Genomic DNA, 25626 nt, shown 5'->3' on the forward strand with positions numbered 1-25626 from the left:
ACGCTTCGAAGCTGTGTCAAATAATGAGGCATCCCCCCCCCCCGCCGTGCCCTCCACTATCCTCTCAACCACCCTCGCCCACCTCCATCACCCACTCATTCACGTCTTTGGCGGAAAAACTCCACGACGGATGCTGGCGTGGGATTGAAACATGCAACCGGTGAGGAAATGGAAGTCTGGAAGCGTAGTGGGGGGGGGGGGGGGAGAGGGACATGTACAAGCACGACATCACCCACCTTCTAAACCTCTCGCACACACACACACACACACATACACACAGAGAGCAAACAAACGACCGTCTATTCATGCGTTACGCTCAACTAGCTTTTTGGGAAGGGGAAAGCCGCAGGGCCATGGGGTCAGAGGGCACGGGGGAGGGAGGGAGAGAGAGAGAGAAGCAGGAAGTGGCTGGCGTTTGCATAAAATACCCCTGCGGACAAACCAACCTCACCTCCCAACCCCCCATTCCCCGCCACCAAGGCGACTCCTCTTTCACGATCAAAGGGCAAGCGAAGATCAGTCAAAGCCAAAGATCAGCCCCCTCGTTCGGTGGTAGAAGGGAGGTGGTGAGCGGGCGGGAGCGGGTGAGCAAACATTGCCGCGAATAGACACCACCCACCACCCCCCCCCCCCTCTCCTCATACACCCCTTCGTCGCAACCCTTTTGGTCGACGAGACGATCGGCAAAGACAAAAATTCCTCAATTTGTGACTAAAATACCAACCCCCGTTCCCATTTCCTGCCCTTCCTGCCCCCTGTTCCTCTACGCCTACGCCAACCACCCCCAACCCTAGCTCCCTTCCCCCCTCCCCCTGGTCGCTTGTACCTCTGAACTCATCAGCGGCCTGGCCATTCAACGATGCAAGACAATGAGAAGAAACAGCTTCCCGTCTGCTTCCCCCCCCCCTCCCCCGCCTCTCTCTCACTCCCCATGAACCACCACCTCCCCCCCCCCCCTCTTCTGTTCTACCCTTTTATTTGGCTGGCGCTGGTCCAACATCCGTCCCTCCCTCAGCAAGAATGAAATCGAAACGCAAAGACCATTATCGCGCCAGAACCGTCCACACACACACAGACACACACACACACGCATACACACCGACACGTAACCTACCGCCGGACCTCTGGTCGCCCTTCGGTTCACACAAACGCAGCGCAAAAGAAGGTCAACGCCAACGAAAAACGATCGTCGGAGCCGCCCTGGGCGCGGAATGATTTATAAAATTAATTACATTCACACGCGCTAAGCCGCGAAGAAACTGCCACCGTCAGGCTAGCGGGGGGGGGGGGGAAGAAGGTGGAAGAGAGGGTGGCAAACGAAGGGGCGGGAAAATGACGCATTTTGAGGCGTGGGCTGGCCGCCGTGCACGGCCACAAGAGGCGACATTAAAAGCGACCGATTACGCGTTTTTCATCGCGTCGCTTTTCCCGATCACGGCACGCATCGGGACGATCCTTGCTACCAGGCAAACCTGCGGCGAAAAAGAGACCGAAAAGCGGGTCTATTCTCGATCGTTCTCACCAGCGGACCATGGCCGGAACACGTGCCGGAATTCGAGCAGTGAATGGTCGAAGAATGGGCACGCTTGTTTGATGTTTGGTTTTCCCGAAAAACCTCGCGATCGTTTGCCGAGCGCCGCTAATTGACCTAACCGGACCGGGCACTTTCCCTCGGTTTGGTTCGCGAGGGTACGGCTAGGCTATTCCCCCGACGGTTTTCCTCCTGTGGAAGGGTTCCCGCGGCCGGAATGGAAGCCCAAACAACGCAACTGCGACGCTTTAGCGGCCGCAATAGAAGCCATAAAGAGGAGCGCGTGCGACACGGTGACTTGGCGACGGAGACCCACGATTTGTCACCGGTAGGGAAGCGAAAACGAGCAACAACACGCACGGCACTTTAGGCGACAGCACCCACATAAATCTGCTGCTCTGTGTGCGTTATTTCTGGCGCCTCGAGGGACCCCAAAATGTTCGAAGCGCGCCGCGAACAAGGATACGTCGGCGGATCTCTTTTGACGCGCTGCTTCCTGGCACCCTCGTTCCTTCTTCTGATAGGCCAACCCTCCCGGAAAGGTTCGTCTGCAAAAATCGAGGTGACTCAATGTGCGCGAGAAGCGAAGCCGACCCACGCAACGCAACGATTTAGCGCGGTTTAGATTTATTAGAGCCAGCGCGAATGGTGGTGTCTGCCCGTAACGCTTACGAAATTGGTGACATTGAACAGGCGCCTGATAGTGAGGGGTTGGGGAGGGGGGGGGGGAAGAGGGAGAGGGAAAGAGGAGGAAAGGGAAGGAAAGAGGAAGGAAAGAGCACACACATTGTTGCAAAAAAAATGAGCGATCGAAAAGCAAGCAGCTTTAGCTGTACTAAATGATCACCGCTAGGTGGATTTGTTCCAAAATTTAAGCTCCCTCAAATGTCGCAAGATTCGCACGGCTTGAGGTGTCTCATAAAAAAAGCTCCCAATTGAAAGCCCCGAAGGATTACCGCTCTGGCCGCCATTGATCGCTAGAGTTCCTTTAGAACAGACTCGGTCAGAAGCAAAAGAGCACTTCAACACCCGCAATTGCAGTGCTTTTCGAGTGCGCAAAGAAGCCGGAAACATGAGAAGCGAATAACCCACCATAAAGGCGTATAATCGCACACACCCAGACGCGACGCACGTACGCTCCCTGACCGCGTATAGATGAAGGAAGGAATTAGGAAGTGCTTGGAAAATGTCGGAAGCAGGTGTGAAAATTAATGCATCTGCTCCAGGATGCACACCCCCCCGGCCCAGTTTCCCTTCTTCATATCCCTCTCTCACACGCACACACTCTGTGGGGCGCTCTTGTACGTTCCCGGCTATCCTTTACCTCCACAAACCAGCTTCCTGAGCTCTGGGTGCGTATTTTCTTGCGGCGTATATTCAAGCTGTTAGAGCTCGGGCGCTAACCGGTGCGGCACGATCTACGCAATAGATGCTAAAATTGGGCGGGAACCGGGCAAAAAGGGAGAAAGGGAAAGGCGACCGAAAAACGCACACCTTCTGCTCCTTGCCTCTGCCCCAGGACGTCGAACTTTGGGGAGGACCGCAATTGGCTTCCCTTACGCAATAGAGAGGGAGAGTTGCGTGCTTGGCCCATTGCCCCTGGAAGGGTGGAAGAGTGCAGAGGGAGCCTAGAGCCTCCCTTCTAACCTGGCCCTTACCCCCCCCCCTTCCCCAACCCCCCCACCCAAGCTAATATAACCTCAAAAACCGAACGTCCAGGGCGCCTCATAATCACCAACGTACACAAACTCAAGTGGCGCGCCATCAATCGATTCAATCGACGGTGTGGCGGGGCGTGTGGAAGGGAAGGGGGCGGGGCGTGTCCTTTGGGAATTTGGGGCACCGATAAGAACACGCAACAATGTCTCCCCTCCCCTCATAGGAAAAGAAAAATGATACACCCCGTTTAAAGCCCTCGGTCGGTTTCGCCAAATTACGTGCGAATTAGCTAATACCGCTTTTTCCGCCGCGCACCGCGTGGAAAATGAAAACGATAGGCGCATGAGGCGAAGGGGGCGCGACGGGGGCAGGAGGTTGGGATGTGACACCCACTAATTAATTGGTGCGCTTCTCTTTTCTTTTTTATTTAATTTTATTTCATTTTCGGCTGCCTCCTCACGCGCGCGCCTGGCTCCACGCACCGGTGGTCTGAGTGTAACGTGAACACGAGCAATAGAGAGAGAGAGAGAGAGAAAAAGAGTGTGTGTGTGTGAGAGAGAGAGAACGAAAAACGGGCGAATTTAATTAAACGCGATTGCGTGATTTGGTCCGCGCGTCGCTTCCGGGATTGGGAGGTTTGGTTTTCTTTCTCTCTCTCTGTTTTTTTGTCTCATTTTTTACCACCCCCCACCACCAACTGTCCAATGCCAACCGTTGTAAATCGTGTGTGCGCCAGCACCCCTCCTCCATATACCCACCCCCATTCACTATCCCCGGTCAAGTCAGTCAGGTGAAGAAAATTAAGATTTTTCCTTTCAACCCCAACCCTCTCAGCTTCATGTCTTGTGCAGAGGGAGGGGGGGAGGCAAGGGGGGGTTGTAAACTGTGTATGGATGCTATCTGGCTCCCCCCCCTGCCCGACACCCCCACCATCCCCTCCCATGAGGGGTTTGCAACCCCAATTTCGGTTCTACTTCGATGGACACCGCTGCTCCTGGTGGGGGGGTGTGGCGATGGTGGCGAGAACCCTCTGTGTTTTACAACCCCCCGCAGGGGGCTGGTGGGGGGAAGGGGGGGGGGGCACGCGCATAGACACCGCGGGGGTACGCACACGTTCGCCGTTTGATTTACGCACGAGCCGTTAAACGAGGTCAGTTACTGTAAAAATAGCTCACCCGCGGGTTTCTGCACTTCTCTGCTTCAACCCAGCTGACTCAAGGTCCAGAAAGGATGGTGAGGAGGAAGGGGGGGGGATGAAGAAGACCCTAAACCCTGTGGCTGGAGGATTGGCGGGAAAATTGGGAAAATTTACATCTCATACCCGGCCGCGAAACCGAACCGAGGAAAAGCTCACCTTAACCTTCGTCGTTTTTTTTTTCGCTTTAAAATACCTATATTCAGGTGATCATGCTCTTCTACCTGATCTCGCCGCGTGTTAGAGGGCGAAGTTTCGATCACAGAAGTTCGCCTATTCAACACCCAAACGGAGAGATGGTGGCGTTTATTTTCCACCCACCGAAATGGCTTTTCTCTTTGTGTTTTTTTTCTTTTCCTCTCACACACGTCTCCTATTCCACACATACACACAATTTTATTTATTCCTCATCGTCATCTCCCCCCCCTTATACCCACCATCTCCTCATCTCATTGGCCGAAGAGAAGAAGAGAAGAGAAGAAAAAAAACACTACGGTGAGTGGCGCAACTTCGGCGCAATTAATTGGGGTTCCTTCTCCTCACACTGTGGCATTGAACTGTCAAAAATTAGGATTCGCCACCGTACCTCGCTCGCCCTACCCTCCCTCTCACCCATTCCTGCCCCATCGGGCACCTGAACCGTGAAGAAACGAAACCAAGGGGTTTCCGCTTGGCCAACCGCCACCGACCATTCGCCGGTTCGCGCGCGATCAATAAACTCCAGACGAGCCCCCTTCCCCCCCCCCCCCCTCACCACCCCATCCACCTGCATCATGGCGCGTAAGGTAATAAGCCGCGGGCCCTTCCCCCCACGGTGGCTTCCCCCCCCCCCCCCTTCTCTAGAAAGATGCGCTGACGGAAGGCACAAAACTCAATTAGTGGTAATGGTTGCACCGCGGTTACCGTCACGTGGGGACAAGGAGGTGAAGGGGCTGAGGAACGGAAGGGCAAATTCTTGCTCCGGGGCGCATCGCGTTCCGTTTTGCGAGAAAAAAGAAACAAAAAGAAATGAAGCCAACCGTGTTTGCGGTTCCCAAAACGAAACGCTTTCTCGCGTTGGTTCCGGGGGGTGTGTTGTGCTTCTTTTTCCTTTCGTCTTTTTCTTTTTTGGGTTTTGCTTGCTTTTTGTTTTGACAAAAACCTCCCCCAATCCTAGCGCACTGGGAAAAGCCCCCCCCCCCAAAAGGGGGCAGGAGCAGGAGATTGGGATGAAAATTCAGCAACGAAAATAAGCGAAAAATCCACCCCATCGAGAGGGGGGTTGGCTCGAAGAGAGAGGGGAGGGGGAGGGGGGGGGTGAGCGGGTTCATCATGTGCCCTCTGGTGCGTGTCCGAACCTTCCACCCGGTTCTGGCAGGCGAACTTTGGCGATACTTTTTCACATGCGAACCCCACAATTAGCGCCTCACTGGACTTGACGAGGAGGGGGAAGGGGGGAGGGGGGGGGGTGTTTCCCACCCCCCCCCCCTCAAAGGGAAAGGAGGTTGGGAGGTGGGAATCGAAAAATCAACATCGGAAATGCATTAATTGCACGCATATGTCTCACTCCATCCGGCGGCATACAACCCAAAAAAAGAAAATGGAGGCTAAGATATCGAACGAAGAACGATAAAATTGAAGACAAATGGCGGACAGGAGGGGGGGGGGGGAGGGTGAGAGGAAAGGAAGACACATCCCTCAGCACGGCACGTCACTATATTAAGCGCACTTTCCCGGGCCTTCCAATCGGTCAGGGGTTAAGTTCAGCTCACCTTCGACCAACTGCAGCTGAGCAAACTGACAGATGCTCTCGAGTGCTCGCAACCGCGAGCTTCCATTCGAGCCGTCTAACCGATTGTCATATTCATTCGCTTCATCCTACACGGCAGATGATCCTTCTGGTAGTCTCACGCCCCGCAAATGATGGACGATCACCGTCGAGCTAAAATGGCGAACAAATTAATCAACCCATACTCAACCCATCGCAAGCAAAGCCCTCGCGTTTTCACTTTTTATTTCCATTTCCAACCCGTCCGGCGCACGAAAGTGCGAGCAATGAGCAAACGAACGAGCGAAGGAGCGAGCGAAAGAAGAAAAAAAAAGAGAAGAAAAACCCCCCGAGAGGTCCATTTCCCGCTTAGCTTGGCTGGCTGAACTTCTGAACCGTGCAAAAACCCCCACCCCGAAAGTGAGCGCTAGGAGCACATCCTGTTTCGGTTCGGGAGCAAGGCCAACCTGCCGAAGAAAAGCCAAAGTGTGGGGCTGGAGAAAAAAGCGATAATTAAACGCACATCACGCTAATGATGGCCGTTTAATGCAGGTGCGTGTTAGGAGCGGTTGTTTGGGCGAGCCGAGGGTTGCTCAGTGAGGTGCATACCGTTGGGCAATATATCATCCACTCGTCATAAAACCCCTACTCCCCCCAAAAGCACTGGGCGAGCGGGGAACACGTTCAAGCGTTTTATTTAATTTCTGCACACCGATCATGCCCCCGAACCCGGTGAACCGTCTTGCAGGAGTACGGGGAGGCGAACAACTCCTCGGTTTTGCAGCCATCTGGATAAAGCCGGCTGGCGAGGCTGGCGATGAGCGTCAGGGAAGCGTTGTGTCTAAAGCGAGAAGAGAGACAGAAAATGCGCGACTAATTAACAAGCCACCGAAAGGGTGGGTAGAATAAATATTGAACCAAGGAAGGTCTGCGTGTTCCAGCCGCATGTGCATATATGCAACCAGCGCAACAATGTACGCAGAACTGCGACGGAAGGCCCCATCCGGTTCCACCAAAATGACCTCCTTCTAAGACACTCGCGGTAGCTGGGCAGCATCGGCGAAAGAAAAGCACGAAACGGAAGTGCACGACCTGAATAAACAAGGGGCACGCGGTGTTTGATCTCTTGCATCGGTGGTGTATTTGTTCCGTAACGCCTCCGTAACGCCGATGTGCCTGACGGTTCTATCAACGGGCGTGCATTGGGAACGCCGGGGGTTGCATCATTGGGGGAGGGTGGGAGGGGGGGGGGTGAATCCTTGTGTGTTCCCTGTCCGCTTTAAATAATCCCACTCACCTTTGCAACCTACCTATTGTGATGTTTGTTTTTTTCTTTTGTTCAATTCGTTTACACCACTCGATTGAGCGATTGAGGCGTCCAGCAGGATGACAAATAGGGATACGTCAACAAGCCTGCCCCCCCTAGGGGGGGGGGGGGGGTGGGCACAAATGCCCCAAATAACCCGCAGACGAAGCCGCCCCCACCGATGCTGTCACATTTGACGGGGTGGGTAAATAAAACTTCTGCATTTCGCTTGCATCGCCGCCGCCGCCGCCGCCGCAAATAAAACACGATCGTTGGGGAGGGCTCCCGCGCATGAATGGGTCGTTGAAGTAAGATGAGTTGGTGTTTTTTTTGCTTTGCTTTGCTTTGCTTCTCCCCCAGCTTAAGCAAGCTTACCGTTGGCTGGCGTGCGTTTACATTCCGATAAACAATAATGCAAGCTCTTTCTGCATGCGGCCGTTTGCTTACCAACCGCTTGAGCACCACCGGGGCGCGTTGCATCGACATCGTACACGAAATGCGTCCCCCAAGCGTCAGAGGAAGGTAATGTGGTGAGAGAGAGAGGGGGAGGGTTAAGAAGTAGAAGAAGAAAAACCGCGGATCGCGTATTGACACAACTGGCCGCGGAAGAGGTTGACGGATGTGAAGCCCCGAAACACGCTCTGATCGACGGCTTCGAGCGCGCAAACATTCGAGGCCGGGTATATTTTTTTCCCCCTTTTTTCTTTCTCTCTCTCTCTCTGTTTCTTCTCTTTTTTTTTTGTTTGCTTCAAACATCTCCAGGCAGGGAGGGGTGGGGGCTGCTTAAAATGCAAGCATGGCCCCAGAAATCCCTCCACCAGGCGGGTCAACGCTCTCGGCCAAGAGCGCGTCTGGCCAATTTGTAACGAGCGAAGCCTCAAGCGAAACGCAGTTTTGTGTCAAAGGGAGGACGAGGACGAGGAACGGGGGCAGTAACCAAGAAGAAGAAGTATCGAACGTCACAAAACAAACACACACACACACGCGCGGGTGGTCAAATAAATCAATCCGTCCGTAGACACGACCGCAAACAAGGTGTGTGCGAGGTCCCTCGTCTTAAGGACACAAACTGGCCCCTTTCCAGGACATCAGGATGAGAATATGTGCCCTCTCCGCTTTGTGGAAATGGAAAGCAGAATAGAGTGAAGAAAGAGAGAGAAAGCCATAAAGACAAGCGCCCGCCCGAGGGAAGGAATTGGCGCTGCAATTATGGACAATTTTTAAGCCATAAAAATCCAATCCCCGTCGCGTTTTGCAGCTGCTGCGTGTTTTGGTTGGAATGACGAATATTATTGCCTGATGAATAATTATTTTGCCTCCGTACGGAAACCGGCGCAGGATTGGAGGGGAGATTGAGGGACGAAAGCAGATGTAGACAACCTGGTAAAAGCGAGGGAGGTGAGATGGCGCCAGCATATATTATTTGACTTTTTTTGTGTGATTGTTAATTTCCGTTCACGTAAGTGTATAAGCCAAATTTAACCCCCCCCCGGAGGGACTTGTGACTTTTCTCGACAAATGACTTAAATATAATTAGAACACGAAAAATGTATAATGCGTAAAAAGCTCATCTTTTCGAGAAGAGCTTAACCCCTTCGGGCTACGAACCCACGACGTCCAGCGTGACACTTTCGACTGATCGCGCTCTGACACGGTGATGAATTATTCATGAAGCAATTTAAATCAGTCACTACGATTGGTTGTCAAAAAAAAATCACGAATTTATCCGCGTAGAAGCATGTAGAAAAGTTTAACGCTTATCCGTTTGACTGGCAAGCTATTTGACAGCATACGATCTACTCTAAATCAAACTTCTAGTGGTTGGACTTACCGAATTATCTTGCGCTTGTTGTTCGGATGAAGCCGATCAGCTGAGCCCGGATCGACACGTTGCAAAGCCCGGTGCAACAACGTCGACTCATACTCCTCCAGCTCATCCCCGGATGCCATCGTCGGTAACTCCTCCAACAGCCGGTCCAACAGCTGATCCTCCTGCAATGGCTCTGTAGCTGCCACATCCGTTTTCTGGTGCTTCTGCTCAGGTTCAGCCGCTTCCGGCACGTCCGTGGTGCTTCTCGTTCGAACTCGCTCACGTTTAACACCCTCGCCAAGCAGCACCCGCCAGAGGACACTCTCGATGTAGTAGTTGGTACCGCCCACGACGATCGGCATGCGGTTGGTCGCCAACAGCGAGTCGATCTAGGTGCCCCATCCGCGTGGCAGTTAAGGGAAAAATCCGCGTGTGGTTTGGTTTGTTTGCCGATCCCGCGTTCGCCTCTAGATTTACTATCCACCCTTCGGGAGTTCCTGTGCCCGATACGGTTCGCCTTAGAGCAAGCCAAAGGCGCCGTCTGAACAGCGCTTGCAACACGAGCCAATAAATCATAGCCCCCAATCATCGGATCCCTTCGTCCGGGCAAGGCCACAGCTGAGCCAGCATGGTACACAAATTTACTACTTGTTTGGATTTCCCACGTCGGCCATATTGAACCAAACAATGGCAAAAGTCTGGATCGCATGGAAAAGAATGCGCGTAAAATGTGAAACCGTACACGCGCGAATGTTTATTTCCAGCTCTGGGGGCGGATTGTAAACACATCGCCCTAGCTCTGAACTCCTTCCAAGAGCTGATGGAAAAAGGGCAGATTGGTAAGGTTGGTGGAAATACACAGCAGCTAAAAAAAAATCTAGCGTCTCTATGTGGGGTCATCGAGCGCGGCAGCTGTGGCAATATTGGCTTCTGCGGAAGCAACAACAATATGTGCCATTTGGAATTGCGCCCAAATTCATCCCTAATACCCCCCCGATCGTTAACTGAAAATTCCATCGTCGTTATCGTTAATGATTATCGCAATACACGCCCGACACACGTTTGTAAAGCTTAACGATGGCACGAACGGGGAGAGCTCTCTCTCCGTTTGCAAATTTGCTCCGACAATGAGATTTTAAACATCTCCCATCCCTGATATATAGGTCTTTTTTGAAAGGTAGAAAGCAGGACGACGCGACAGGGGGGCCCTCCCCACGTGATCTCTGCTCTCTAAAACAATGCATACCAGCGAGAAGATGAGAAACCGAGAGATTTAAATGACTCAAAGGGATGCGCGCACTCAGCGACGGGAATCGAACCCGCGTCACCTACGTCAACACAACCGCACGCAGCCCACAACCCCGAGACGCTTACAAGTTGCTTAGAGCGTTAGCGAGCGTATTTAAGCACCCACAAGCTGGCTCGAGAGCGCATCTTTGCGACCTTTTTCGCAAGCTGCTGCCCTACGTTCCCAGAGCCCGGAAGAGAGCACCAAATCGCCTTTCCATTTTTTTCCCCGTCAAAACAGCGCGCGCGCGCGTGTGCGGATGAAAACAAAACATCGCCGCGGACGGGAACGCGCACCCAAAAGGGCATACCGGTTTTTTTTTATTTAAAGGATCCTCCACAAAACATGCTTGCACACGTTCGGTCAAGCGAACAGCTTGCGTCGGCTGGAAGATATGCGTGAACAACGCACGCGGGATTGCGTCGAGCTCTCTCTCTTACTATCTCTCTCTCTGTCTCTCTCACTCTCCTGGTGCCCTTATCCAGCTCCACCGGAATGGGCTTGTTAAACCATAAATTAATAATCGCTCGCCGCTGGATCGCGCTTGCGTAGGGCTCAGTTTGATGCTTCGCGCATGGGCTGTACGCGCGTTGCGTAGGCACCATCAAACCATTTGCGGCTCGTTTGGGAAGTTTTGGGGCGAAGCGGGGCCGAAGCACACACACACACACACACACGAGCACACACTCATACACCTATAGAATGATAAAAACGTGGCAAAGGAGAAGACAAAAGGGCAGCTGGTGGGGAGTACGCAACACGATGTGCCGCGTATTTCGCTTCCGCGTGATGTTAATTTATTTTCGGCCATTGCGCGTCGCCGCCGCCGACGTACGACGATATGGTTGCTGAGTGCGTTTAGCCAGCCCCCTTCCACCTCCCTGGACCCCCTCCCCCCACCCCCACCCCCTCCCATCCATCCAACAACCCCCAAGACCCCAAGACCCGATGCCAAACCGTGAACTTCTCGTCATAAACCACACTCGCGCGCGCACACACTCGGGCAGTGGAGCGCGCAAATTTACGAACCGTACGCACACAAACGCTAATAGGGGAATAGGCCTCCCCCTCCTCCCCCTTTGCTCATCCTTTACCACCCTTCCTACCGCAACTTTACATTAACACACACCACAGAACGGTGTGCGTGCCTGCGTCTTCACTTCCTTGTTCTTTGCGTCTCTTTCCCAAATACCGTCTCGCCCCGTTTCCGACCCTCCCTTCATGTATCTCTCTCTCTCTTCTCTCTTTTTTCACTCTCTCTTTCATTCTTTCTACTTCTCTCTCTCTTTTATTCTCGATTTTCAAACCAAACTACGCCGCAGCTTCTGCTATGCGAAAGTTGTTTGGAAGGTTTTTTTTTGTTCTCTCTGGATTGCACCACTCCCAGCTTCCCCGACCTGTGCCAGTGTGTGCACCATCCCAGCCTCATCCCCCCCCCCCCCCTCACCAACTCGCACTCCCCCCTCTTCTTGCCCCACGACGGTTGGTTGATTCATTTTTGTGGCCCCTCGAGCACGGCTCGCTTGTATAAACAAAACCGAAATGGCGCGAAACCAGAGCTCCCCCCCAAGGCGTGGGGGGTGGGGGTGGGGGAGAAGAAGTAACATCTCCAGCGGGACGGCCTCCCATGGGCACGGGAAGTGAATGAATTAACTGCCAGTTTCCCATGCTAACGGCGCCTCCTACGAATGAAGATCCGAGACAGAGAGCTGAAGAACGATACGTCACCCTGGGTCCCGGGGAGGAAGGGTGTGGGGGGATGGGGGATGGGGTTTGGGATGAAAGTGAAAAATAGGCACGCTCCCATACACCCCCTTCTCACACTCAACCAAAAACCACCCAGCCAACACGGCCCCAAATTACAAGGTGGTCTTCTCCGCAACGAAGCAGCGCGCGAATTATTCTTTTTTGGGGTTTTTTTTTGATAATTCACATCTCCTCAGTTCCGCCGCTTGCTCGGTGTTTGATTTTCTCATCTTCGCCGCACAAAACCGTGCCGTTCGGAATTTCCCACACAACGCAGGATGTCCACCAAACGTTGCCCGAACGAGCCTGGAGAAGAGAAGCAAAAGGAACCACGCTGGAGCATCAAGAACCCGAAACTATAAAAATGGGACACGCACAAATCGTGACGAAGGTGACCGAATGCCCTGTGCGAGCTCGTGGAGTCCGGCACGGGTTAAATCCAACCCATTCCTGGCTTGCGTGTCTGATCGGCGTTATCTCGCGTGTACATCTAGCGGATATCTGATGTCCTTTCGGGAACGCTGAGGCGAGCACAAAATTGAAGCGTCCAGCGGAACAAGATCTGCAGCGCGACGTGCTTGACAGACGCGGACATTGGAGAGAAGTGGCTGAGCTAGCGTCAAACTCCACAGGTTCCTTAGATCCAGACGTCAGTTGCTCGTGCTTGGAATGATGGGGTTGGAATCTGAATTCAGCCTCCATGCGACTTCCCCAGGAACTTGATACGGCAACACAACGTTTGTAACAGGAATGCCAGAGAGTGAATTCTGAAGTAAGATAGCAACTCGCAACAGCTTGCTGGGAAAAAATTAAGATATTAAGGCCCGCGAGGAATGCGACCGGGCTGTCATTGCATAGAAATGTGACAAACCAATGTTTACTAACACGTGGAGTTAATGGAGCTTTGGAAGGTTAATCCGATCTTTGCGGAAAAACAAATAGCGTGCAGTTGAAGAACCAAAGGGTTCCGTCGTGGCACAAAGTATCACACCACCGCATTCCATCCAGCTTAACCCCACTTTTCTCATTTGTATTGCGTTCGCGATGGGCTTGGAAATGCTAACCCAAGAACCGGTCGTCATTTGAACGTCCTTAAAAGAAGAAATGTAGAAAACCTCCGTAGGCCCATTGCTCGCCCAAGAACCTGACAAGGGCACGCGCAAATTAGGCGCACGTACCAAAACTCCACAAGACGTTCCACGCGGGACAATCTTGTTTGGGTCAGCAACCGGTGATGGCTTCAAAACACCCGGCTCCCAGGTGAGAAAGCGTGAAGGAATGTGCGCAATTCAGAACTGCGCGAGGTTCCAGAACCATTTCGTCAGTAGGTGTTCGCGCTAAACGCGAAATTGCTGAGGAGTAAGTGCCTCCTTCGGGCGTACATCCGCTTACGTCAAGCCACACCTCGTGGTGACTACAAGCGCTCGGGGATAGAGCCGTGATCCACGCAACGTTCAATTAGCATAAGAACGTTATCGTCTGCGATCCTGGCGGGCAGCAACAACAACAACAGCAACAAGAAAGCCAGACGATAAATGAATAAAACAAAACAACGCGTATCGCGAAACAAACCGCGACGGCGTTCGTCATAAGGAGCGCTACACCTTCTCCTCCACCAGCCACATGTTGGAGCAGCTCGGAGTCTTTTCCTGGAGTCTCCTTTTTGTCGTCAGTTCGCGCCGCTCTGCTTGGATGCCCTCGTCGCATGCCATTACCGGCGGCCGGTTTTTGTTAGTGTGATTTCCTTCTTTTTTCTTCTTCTTTTCTTCCTCTTATTCTTTTCGACTTCTACCCCTCTACCAGTCGCACCCCTTTCTTTTCACACCGATCCTCTCTCTCTCTCGCTCTCTCTCCATTCTTGCTGGCACTTTCGGTTTCAGGCTCGACACGAGAAACGGCGGACGCTGACGAGATGGAAGCTGAGGTGGAGCCCTTTGATGCCATCACCCTTGGTGTGTGTCCAGGGAAGATAACAAAAAAAATTTAAAGAAGTAAAAACCGCAATGGGTGCTACATTTCCTCGAGCCATCCTTTACGGCTGCCAACGTTTGAGGCGACCTTCGGAAAGTACAAGCAGAAGTGGGAGTAAGGGGGGGGGGCTTTTTTTGCCAAACAACAGCGAAAGTGTTGCTCCTCCCTTCCCCGCTTTTTTAAAACCACATTCCTCATCACTGCTTTTCCAAATATGGAACAGAACCAACATGGTGGAGGAGATGCCTTCGAAAGAATAGGACAGAGAATAGGAGGGAACGGGCCAAAGGGTTGCCCAGCAGGCGCACCCCCGGTAAGGCATTAGAACAGGAAATGGTCTCCCTCCACACCCCAAACCCCCCCCCCACCACCCCCCTCCACCACAACAGTGGCGTGTGCGTTATGTTGCCGGCTTCAGAACAGAATGAAGCGGATGATCCAGAGCTCCTGAGCCGGCCGGTTTTAGCGGGTTTTGTGGCGCTACGAACCAACATTTACGACGCGAGGGGGGGGGGGGGAGGGATAAAAGGGAAAGAGCGGGTAGGGGAAGGGTGGGGTGAAGCCGCGAAAACGATGAAGGAAGTTTCGATAAAACAGAAATCATCATTTGCATGCTAATGGTATTTTTTTTCTCTCTCTTCCAAGCTCACCCTTCCACCCGAAGCAAGACCCACTCCCGGTACGAAACGCCGATTTTTGACAGGTCCCCTCCCCCCTCCACCCCTTAACATACCTTTCCAATGTTGCCTGACCCCCCCCCCCCCACGCTCCCCTCTCTCATCCCCCACGGGCACCAACCGTGGGGTTCGGGGGCCCTGAGAATCGGTTCATGAATATTGAATGAATCGACGTCGGCGACGACGAAAGACGGTGGCCGAAGTGCTGCTGATGGTCAGCTCCTCGAATTGGGCCGGTTCGGAAGGTAGGTGGTAGGTGGTAGAGTTGGGACACCGGTCTCTGCCTCCACCGGTTGAGACACAGCAGACACATTTATCTGCACAATTTTCGGCCATACAAGGTAAAGCGGACATCAGCAGAGCACCAAAAAAAATAGATTAGCCATTCACCGGCCGCGTCTAGGAGACGGTAGCTGTTTTTTTGGCCTTTTTTTTCTTGTCTGTTGATTCCCGTAGTTGAGTAAATTATTGAATTTTTGTTTTGCTTTTTTTGTGTGTAAAATTACGCACCGTAAATTCTGTTCAACGGTGTTAGCTAAAAAGGCACCACTTTATGTTGCAGCCGAATATCCTTTTAAGAGATTTTAGTAGCATTGGAAAATAAGGCTTGCAGGAAATTACTGACAGTCGTTCGATTGGAATAGTTCATTGTGAGGCCTACAGAATTTATACTGGTAAGAAACTGTGAGATCCAATTCATGCTGGTACCTTGACAAGGTTTACAATTTCAAAAAAACTGTAGTTTCTGGTACTGACGAATTTAAGTTATCTTATTTGCTGAAGGAATGCTTTAAACGTATTTTTCAATTGTTGTCCACAAACCCGACGTGGAAGAAGCAGATTTACAAAGCCAAATAATGTGAATCCGGTGATATATACCGACGCATTAGTAGATTTCAGAGTCGATTTTGCATGTTTTAAATGATCCAGAACCCAGAGCACTGAGTAAGTGAGATAACCCACAAAATAATTGCCAACCCGAATAACTAACACGTCAAAACGCCATGATGGATCCTGCAGCAAATCCCACAGGTTTTCGAGCCTACCAAGTGTTCAGTCCAATGTCAAATGAATAAATTAGTAACAGGCGAAACCAACCCACGATAAGGGCATACGAAAAAGGATACGATCGGAAGGGCACGCTCCTGAAAATGGGTCACGGTGAAGGTTTGATCCGGTGTCACCACATCCAGAAGGTGATGCACCGCCTGCCGCTGTTCATCCTGCGTTGCCTTAGCGGTGACGATGTCCAGTCCCTTGTAAACCTGCCAGAACGGGAAAGAGGGCGATAAATCGTTATTACTCCACATTCTCGGTTAACAGTCATGCGAAGGTTTACGAATCCCAAACCGCGCGCAACCATTACGGTGCGCTACAACACCTTGCCGGTTTGGACTCCTGAGGCACATAAAACAACAAAAAAAGAAGAAAAAAAACCTTGAACATCGGACATCATCCGAGCGGCGTGAGAAAGATGAAACCAGCCGACCGACAGCCAAGACCCAGCCTCGAGGAATAACTTATGCATGCGCACTAAACCTGGCGGATGTCCCACCAGCGTCAGGAATCGTTTAACGGCTCCAAAAACCGCCCCTAGAGAGGTACACGCGAGACTAAGAGGCTCAGCGGCAACTCGGACACACGCTGTACAGTGGGACCTGGGACCTCTCCTCATCTGCATCGCTGGTAGAGTTGCCTACAGAACCTAGACCCTGCGCCGAGTGTGTGTGTGTGTTTTTATGACCCGTTCTGCCGTCAGATTGCGGACCCTCTAAAGCTCACGTCGGTAGAAGGGCAGCAGAACGGGCGCACTTTTACGAGCCGACCCAATCGTGCCCGGGATCGACAACGAGAGCGGTTGTTTGCGGTTGTCTTGAATACGCATTTTGAGTTAGCGCTCGCCAAGGTTGCGTCTCTTGGGACGCGCGCGTGTTTGGCTGGTCATCTAATTCAACATAATTTATTCACAATCGAAGATAGAGCTCGTTCGGCTAGCCCCCCACAGCCATCCTAAACAAAAACAAAAAAAAGACTCTCTGGGGTAGCGTTAAAAGGCGGGGGTTGGGTGGGTTTTTTTTTGTTTTGTTCGCCACTCCTAGACCTCCTTCGAGCTAGACGAATAATGGAGCCACACGGGGATTGGAATTCGGACGGTTTTCAGAAGCCTTTCCGGGGGGCGCATCTCGCGCTAGATGTGAGCTGTTTATCATCACCCTGTTGGCATGTGCGGGGGTCTTTATTCTAGATGGCGCTCTTGATGAGAGACGTCATTCAACAAGTCAAGCTGACAGTCGGGAAACCGGAGATTGAGTAGCCGGACACCTGCCGTGGATCCTGGACGGATCGACAGCTAATTGGAGGTATAAAGTCGCTCTACCCTCAACAACCGACAGCGAGCGCTTCATTTTCAAACCCCATCATCGTTGGGAAGCGGATGGCGGGTGTTCCTTTTTTCGCCAGATTTTTGTTTCAGACGAATGGATTTTCCACTACCCATCCGGTTTGCGGCTATTGCAGCCTCGGGGCCTATTCCAGCATTCATCTGCATCTGGTAGAGTCGGGTGCGGCGAATGTTAGAGGAGATCCCGCATCGAGAACCTTGATCGTGACTAGACGAAACGAAAAGGGTAAAGAATAGACCGCGACCCACTGACAAAACATAGAAGGAAAAACAAAATGAAAAGAAACAAGCCTCGCGGCCCTTAGCAATGCATCCGAAACCCGCTCGGAAAAGGGTATACCACGCTCGTCGTGAAGAAAAGAAAACAATTATAGATGAAAAATAGAAATTTCCTGCCCGTGGCCCGGCCAATTCAGCAACATATGGCCACGCACAGGGGGGATGGGATGGGAAATTAATCTCGCCGAAAAACAGGTGCACGGGCGGGACCCGGCTGGAATGCCCTTAGACACGACACGTCATTACTTCCTGCTCGGGCAGCTCTCCAGCCTGCATAGAGGCCGTTCCTCCCGAGCGGGTCGCAAAGGAAAACCCGGCCCGGGACGATTTCCCGTTGGGTGGTTTAGTTCGTGCGCAGCTACGTGGCTCCCTCTGGCGGTCACTCGGATCGGATCTCCGTAAAGGGTTCAACGAGGGACTCCCCGGAAGAACAGGGCAGCCATTAGCTTCGACCATGACGGGGACGTATTTTGAGGGCCGCAGGATTGACGCCCGTCAGACGTTGGGGCTTACCCATCATTATCCGATTCTCACGGTCGAAACGCTATCTGCTCTACGATCCGAGTGACAGGACACTTTACTTGGGGCCCTTTTGCTGATGGTCGGAGCCTACGAGGCATTAGGGATTCAATCTGAAGGTCGCGCCTTAACATTACGCCATGTGATAGCTTTTAAGGCACCTCGTTTTTGCGACGTTTCTGTCCATTTTTCTTCTGTTTTTTTGGTACTTGGTTGTCGAACCAACTAACGCCAATCGACGGAGGCGATCTTTGAAGAACACTACACAAAAACAAATGAAGGTAATCTGTCAAATTTACATGGAACCCACCCCTGAAACCTTGGCCTTATCGGTGTGGATTTGCTAGAGAAGCGACACCGGCGTTACAAAACCGGGTTCATATTTAAGCGCCAGCCCATAATAGCTTAGGTTGGCCATTATTCATCACTTTTTAACATGACAACCGGCGCTGTTTCGTTAGCGTCCCCCTCCTTAACCACAGATTCATTGATCAACGGCCGGTCTCGAGGTGGCCAGTGAACAGCTGTTTGAAATTTTCGTTTTACGTCGCCCAGCGCCGTCGTCACTCACGGGTGAACACTCACCAGTGGACGCGTGGTTCACTCACCTGCATCGAGTCGGCGCTGATCACTTCGCCACCGTACCGAGCTGCTAGCTCCAGCGAGAGCTTTGTTTTGCCGGTTCCGGTCGCACCTAGGATGACGACAATCGGTGGAACAGCCACCATGGTGGAGTACACGTGCCGGAACCGGTGCAACACGTTTCGACACAACACAAACGAACACGGACGCACTAGAAACACACCGGATACGCACAACATTGAACGGTTCACGAGCGCAAGTGAGCTGCACGCGGTTTTCCCGTTGACAGTTCGCGAGTGACCACTGGGGGCGCTCACTCGCTGTCGCACAGTGTGATGCTGTAATAGAGATGAGAGGGTCATAAAAATTGACTAACGGAAATAATAAGTTGCACGGAAAATGTTAAACCTTTAAACGATTAGCGTTCTTTGAGGTTGAAAAACCCGCTTTTCAGGATTTGTACAAATCCTTTGCTTGATGATTGAGCCTTATTGTGAGGCAAATTAAGTTCCCTAATTCTTATTATCCCATAGTGCAATGCTGCTACCTGCTCTAGGGAAACGCATTCATGCACATACGCCTCCCACGTTGCTAGCTGATAACGACGTTCGTTTGACGTTTAATTCTATGCATTCTGTACACTCGAGCTGTACCTTCTTCCTTGAAGCTGCCACCCATGAAGTGTTCGCTGTCACAAGTCGCCCGGTGTTCAACACAACGCCAACGAGTCAATATTTCTCCGGAAACTCACTCTCCTTTCTAAACACATTCCGGCCAACACAAAGTTCGCGGAATCAACGCACATGCATGTTCGATCTCGTTCGCTTGCATTTAATTTCCAGTGCATTCCTCCGGTGGCACCGGGCAGGAAACGTAAACCGGACACCAACACCAGCACACGCTCGTGAGGAAACGAATTCCGGGAAATCACGAGCAGGCCAACTTGCGCCGTTCACCGGCGTGCCAAACGTCCGGGAATTCCGCCCATCCGTTCTTGCCTGCGAGACCCCACGGGAGGTACAATTTTTCGGGAATGGCCAATATAAACTAAAGAAGAAAACATCTCTACACACACACACGCGCGCCAGTGTGCCCCCAAAGGGTCCCAAGATAATGGTCGACCGATAACGGGCGAATTCCATGCCAGAAAACCATCCTTTCCCTATCTACTACCTCAGGGGATGGAAGATGGCGTTTGCTATAGATACGTCGTCTTGGCTGCCTTCTCTCTCTCTCTCTCTCTCTCTCTCTCTCTCTCTCTGTATCTCTCTCTATCTCTCCCCACGGTTTGAATGAATCGCCGAGAGTCGCCGGATTGTTTGTGCATGAAATTGCAACAGCCAACAAGAACGAAAAAGAACATAAAATAAAAAAAAAAAGCTTTCACACATTCTCCACGTTGCCGTCCATTTCGCCGAAGGTAGAACATTCTTTACCTTTCTGCAGCCTTCCACCTTTTCTTCTCTCTCGCTGCCGAGCTCGCGGCTTATCTGCGCTTCCCTTTTCGGTCTTTACGACCCCTTTTATTTGAGGTCGATTTTGCATTATTGCGCTCCTCCCGATCCCTAACCAATTCGCTTTACTTTTTTTTCTCCCCATTCCCTTCTTTCGGCCACTCCGTACCATGTGTAGCCGCGCGCGTGTGCTTGTGTGTGCGAGCGTGTGTAGATTTCTTATTATTTTCCTGCTTTTCCTTCATCCCTGCTGTCTGAGGCCATTGCTTTGCCTGTGTGTGTGTTTTTTTATTCCTCCTTTTTCCTTTCCCTTTTTTCGCAATCCGCTTTGCGCCGAGGTGATGCGGTTAGGTTTTGCTTTCTATCGGCCAGTCCGCTTTGCCTCACAGTTCGGTATTTTGCACGGCCCACCGGCGTACCGGCGTTTACCTGTTCCACGGCGTCCCGGCAACTATCCCCCGGGGGCCGAGAAGGGCCTAATTGTGCGGCCTTTCAGGTTCTGAAGCGTTCCGCGGCCGGATTCGCATGCTCTCCCTTGCGCCATCCGCCAAGGGATGCTGCCACCGGAATCCGAACCATTCCGTATCCGAGCGAGCGAGCATAAATCTTTGAAGGTCACAAAACATCAAAGCAAAACGGCCCAACCAAGCCCAAGATGGCGCGCAATGAAGCTCGGGGTAGAAGTGTACGAAAAGGCGTTAGAGAGAGAGAGAGAGAGGGAGAGAAAAAAGGCCAAAAATTGGGAAGCAGGATATTCGGGAAGAATACGCGCATTTTGCTGCTGCCTCGATTACGGAAGGGCCAAGGCTAAGGGAACCAACCCTCCGGAGCTGCTAATGCGACTCCTTAGCCGTATTCGGTGCTTTGTTCACCTTCAATTTTTTTCCCGAGCTTGTTTCAGGACACGCTGCAAGCGGATTTCTGTGCTGGGGCTGGGATTGTCGGTGCTCGAGACCGGTGGCTTTTGTTGCGAAGCCTAATTTTCGAGAATGATCGCGTTTCGTTCGCCAGCGAGAGGTTTTTCGCTAACGCCTACCAGCCCTGAAGGTGCGTTTTGGGAACAATGCGAAGAGCGGGCTGGTTTCCTTCTTTTTTACGGTTTTATTTCTTTTCGTGCAAACCTGCGCAAGGTAAACGGTGCCGGGCCTTAAGCTTAAGCCACCAATGCTTACGGGTATTGGCAAAAATTGCACGATCGCAAAGAACGGAGGTAGTCCAGGTAGGTAGTTTTGCGTATCCGACATTACCCCAATGTTTGCGACTTAGGGCTTGGAGTTGGAAGTTATTCGCGAGTTTGATTGAGGGCCACAGGATTTGGACGACATTCGTGTCATCTTCATACACATTGAGTGCTTTTGACATCTGTATGAGATATTCCTCCGAATAAAATGCCTTGGAATCAACATTTTTGACGCACTTTTTCCAGTGTCCATATAGCTACCAAAAAAAGCGCTTTGAAACAGGTATAATTCGAACGATTTCATTCCGAATGACGAACGAAATCAATTACAATTTGCGTGTCTTATTTGCATTTAAAACCAGAGCGAATAAACAAGTTTATAACTGTCATTCTGAGACGTTGGTTGCACGATTCATGAACTTGTGATATTTTTAACCAAATTGTGTACATCCAAAAGAGGGCTAGCTTCCTAAAAACCCATACATTGTCAGTCGGGTGGAGATGAAAGAATTTCATGACGTACGGTAATGACACACGGTTAAAAGTGACAGCAAGACAACGATCGTGATAAAAAAAGAGTACCCAAGCTTGTCAAAACGGCAAAATCACAAGCGCAATCTCGACTCCTTGACACTCTAATGATAACGTCCAGTTCCGCCAACGTTTGGCCGCGGACACCCTCCCACCCCCCCCCCCCCCCCCTGCCATCCGGGGTCAACTTCTGGAGGAGCCCTTACGCGAAACCGTCTAGCTAGGGGAATCAGTGACCGTGGACACCTTTCCATGTCGTTTGTGGTTATGGTGCCGGTTTTCCCATCAGCCACGAGAACGGTGACCAGACCCGGCAGACGGTAATTCGCAGACGGCTCAGACGGACGTCTCGGACGCCTCCCGCCGTCCTGCCGGTTTGTCCCGGTAAGCCTCAACCATCCAAAGAATGTAAAATTGCAACCCAGCCAGCAGTGCACACCATGACCAGCAGCACGGCCAGCCCGGCTGGGCAGGGTCAGTGATGAAATGCAATCCGGGGATTGTAACAGAAGCGTAACAGGCACACCGCTGGACGTCGGGCCACTGGGCGAGGGTTCTGCAGACGTTGGAGCATGGTTGGGATCTCAGTGTGAACGTCCTCCAGAGAGGACGTCAAGCCGTACAAGTGTCTCCAACCGGACCAGAGCGAGCCTGCCAGAAGGCCTCGCAAGGCCGGTTTCTAGACTTTCTTTTCCTCCGTTCCCCAAAACCGCAGCAGGACCATCGAGAATTATCGATTTCACTGAAACTACACACGGACGGTTGTTGGAGGAGGCACAGAAAGCCGACTGTTGCCTTCTTACGCTCCCCTTCAATTTTTGCTCCATCGCCGGCACCGAAACCGATTTATGGCCAGCCTGGGAGCTACCTGACGTACCCGAGGCGAGAGAAACATGGTACAACACACAAAATCACACATATTACGACGCGTACGCCAGCCGGAAGTGGAAATGTTAAATGCCAACGAGCCGGCATCGGAGCGGGCGCCGTTGACCAGGGCCCAGCGTTTGGTGGTCGTTTGCTGGAAGCCAACAAATGACCTGCACGGTATATGCCGTGCCAGGCCAATAGTGCGGCCAAGGCACGCTATCGGGACATTTAGCAGTAATGGCGGAACGAAAGCGAGTGTATATACCAGACCATCGCTCTCATCGTCGGGTCGTGACGTCGTCAAGCGTGAAGGTCAGGCTGTGGAGTTGTAATGGGTCGGTTTCCGCGAATAGGATTCAATGAAGGTACGTGAAATTAGCCCGCAAAAACTAACCGCAACATCTTCCATCCGCCAGTGGTTCTTCGAGCGTCGAGAGGAAACTCAACTCTGCGAGCTGTCATCGAACTGTCATCTTAATCCATCCGATCATAATGATTGAGCGATCGGATGTTGTTGCAAGGGAATGATGTTTTTTCGCAAGTTTTCGTGGAAAATTTTGGACTGGAAAACAGCTAAACTATGCACCTGAGTCCGCAGATAAAGTAGACTAAAGAATACGAAATATCGGGACGAAGAACATCGCAGGTTTGCGATTCTCAGAAATGGCTAGGGATAAATGATTAGATACTTTAATGTTTCCTATGATAGATCGTTTGCTTGAATACGTTTTAGGAAAAGTGACCCACTGACGGGTTTTTGAGTTACAAAATGACGCCTGTAAATGGAGTAAAGAACGTGTGTAAAGGGTTTTTTTTCCTATGCCTTCCGCAGAAGGGATGAGGTGAAAGCAAAAGTAAATACACCACCAAAAAGCGCGGATAGCAACACAAGTCTGAGAAATCGCTATGCCTTCGAAAATAGCTTCATCCTCCTCACCCGAGAATCCCACCTTCCCTCAATCCCATCAATCCCCCCATCCCGTCAGGCTACTCAAACACTTTTTAATTCTCACAGTGCGATAGTGCCACCCCGACTCCACGGTGTGAGTGTTAAAAATAAAAGGACCGTGACTGATCAATCTAAGTTTAGGTCAACGATCGGCACCGCTTGGGGGACACTTTCGGGAATCGGTGTGCCGTGGCGCAACATCGGTAAGGCCTATTTAAAAGTGTGCCGTGCAGGTTCATCGTTACCATCAGTTAGCACCCCGGGTCGGTACAGCCAGGAACACCTTTCCAACCCGTCGCGATGTTAAGCCGATCTATTAGACGGGCCGCATTACACCCAAAATCGGGTGCGAGGCGTACAAGGCAGCGTGCTGGCGTGTATCATCCCTTGGTGGACTAAATTTAACCTTCTGTGCGCGGGACAACACCGCTGGTGGCTGCTTAAGGGTGCTAGTGGCGGGTGACGATTAAAATTAGCGTCTTAGTTCCCGCTTTTCTACCCGCACCCCGACTATTCGGACGTTTCAGGAGTCCTTCGCCAGGGGCTTACACCACACGGAGTACTCTTTGTGGACAGAATGTCTCTGAGCGGATCAATTGGACTATTCAACAGATAGCATTCGTCCAACATGCACTTCTAATTTTGCGAATGATTGTTTAAAAAAAATTAATTCTAAAACCAATCTGCTAAAATTGAGTCCTTTCGACGGACACTCGACCTTTCGACGGACACTCGACCTTTCGGCGGACTCATCTCTGCGTGAGAGACCCCACTCAAAACGATCAACCCGTCGATCGTGGTCATCAATCGGCTTGATTATTACATCCAAAGGGCATCACTCCTCAAACCCCAGGTCCAAAAACCACCCTACCAAGGTGTCCACAATACTACAGCCTGTTATGGAGCACTCTGGGCGACCTGCCGGGTCTGTGAGCTACCCTATACACCGTGCACTCGTGGCGCGTTGACGTGAACAGAGTACACACCTTCGCAAGTCAGCCGGGTGTTGGAGAACCGCACACGTCACGCGTAAAGGGTGCCTTAGCAACCGGTTGGAGACAACATTGGGCTTCCCGGGGCTCGCGAAGGCGCCTGTTGGCGACGACCTCGATAGTGGCGCCGCCCTAGCACATGTGCAAACATTGTGATATTCCAATAACGTCTAACACCCGCCGTACTCTCGCTTTCGTGCCGTCTTTCTGCCTCCCCTAGATAGCTCAAACCCTATCTCGCTCTCCTACTACGTCGCACTGAAACGTGACTGAGAAACCGGTGACGGATGTGCTATCAGTGAATGAAAAAACGTCCCTAACCGTCATCTAGGAGGGAGAAGAGGCCGCAATTTAAAGGTAGGTACCATCTCCAAAGGGGGGGATATATCTTACGGGAGCTCTCGCAATGTAACCGGACGAGTGCGGGGGTTTATTTTTACTATTTCAGGAATGTGTTACATCGCTGGATTTTTTTTTGTTCAAGCGAGCGAGAACCAGCGATATCTCTTCTTCTTCATGCTTTAGCTTGCTTTTATCAGCCGGTACTGTGATGTAAGGCCACCGTATCAGTTGCTTTGATTTTATTATTACATTTTGATGGCAATGGCAGCCGGCTGCTGGCTCTCTCTGCCACATTTCGAGGACGCAAACGAGCGCCAATATTTACCCGACAGTAGTTTGGCTTTTTAGGTGGCTCTTTTTCTCCTCGTCTAGCGCTATTAAATGCGTAGTTTTAGACCTCGACAGTGGCCTCGGAAACGCTCATATTTCAAATCACATTGTACACCTCGATTAGAATACGTGTCACACGCGGTTTAATCAAATTTATTTACACACTTTGACGCTGGCTGGAATTACCGTTTTCGGACAGAGCTGTTAAAATGTTATGGAATAATAAACCGGCACAGGATAAATAAAGTGCAATTGTAGACGAAGAGA

General features: G+C 51.6%; 1 protein-coding gene across 1 annotated transcript in view; it reads right to left on the reverse strand.

Moving 5' to 3' along the window:
* Positions 1-18869, reverse strand: part of LOC128728946 (tRNA dimethylallyltransferase) — a 49505-nt gene extending 30636 nt beyond the window's left edge. The window contains exons 1-3 of the mRNA XM_053822597.1: positions 18738-18869; positions 16058-16195; positions 9270-9637 (exon numbers count right to left, since the gene is read on the reverse strand). Of these exons, the coding sequence (XP_053678572.1) occupies positions 9270-9637; positions 16058-16195; positions 18738-18857 (626 nt within the window). The 5' untranslated portion in view covers positions 18858-18869. The remainder of the gene's footprint in view (positions 1-9269; positions 9638-16057; positions 16196-18737) is intronic.
* Between the last annotated feature and the right edge of the window lie 6757 nt (positions 18870-25626).

The sequence above is a fragment of the Anopheles nili genome, chromosome X (genome assembly GCF_943737925.1).
Source record: "Anopheles nili chromosome X, idAnoNiliSN_F5_01, whole genome shotgun sequence".
NCBI lineage: Eukaryota > Metazoa > Arthropoda > Insecta > Diptera > Culicidae > Anopheles > Anopheles nili.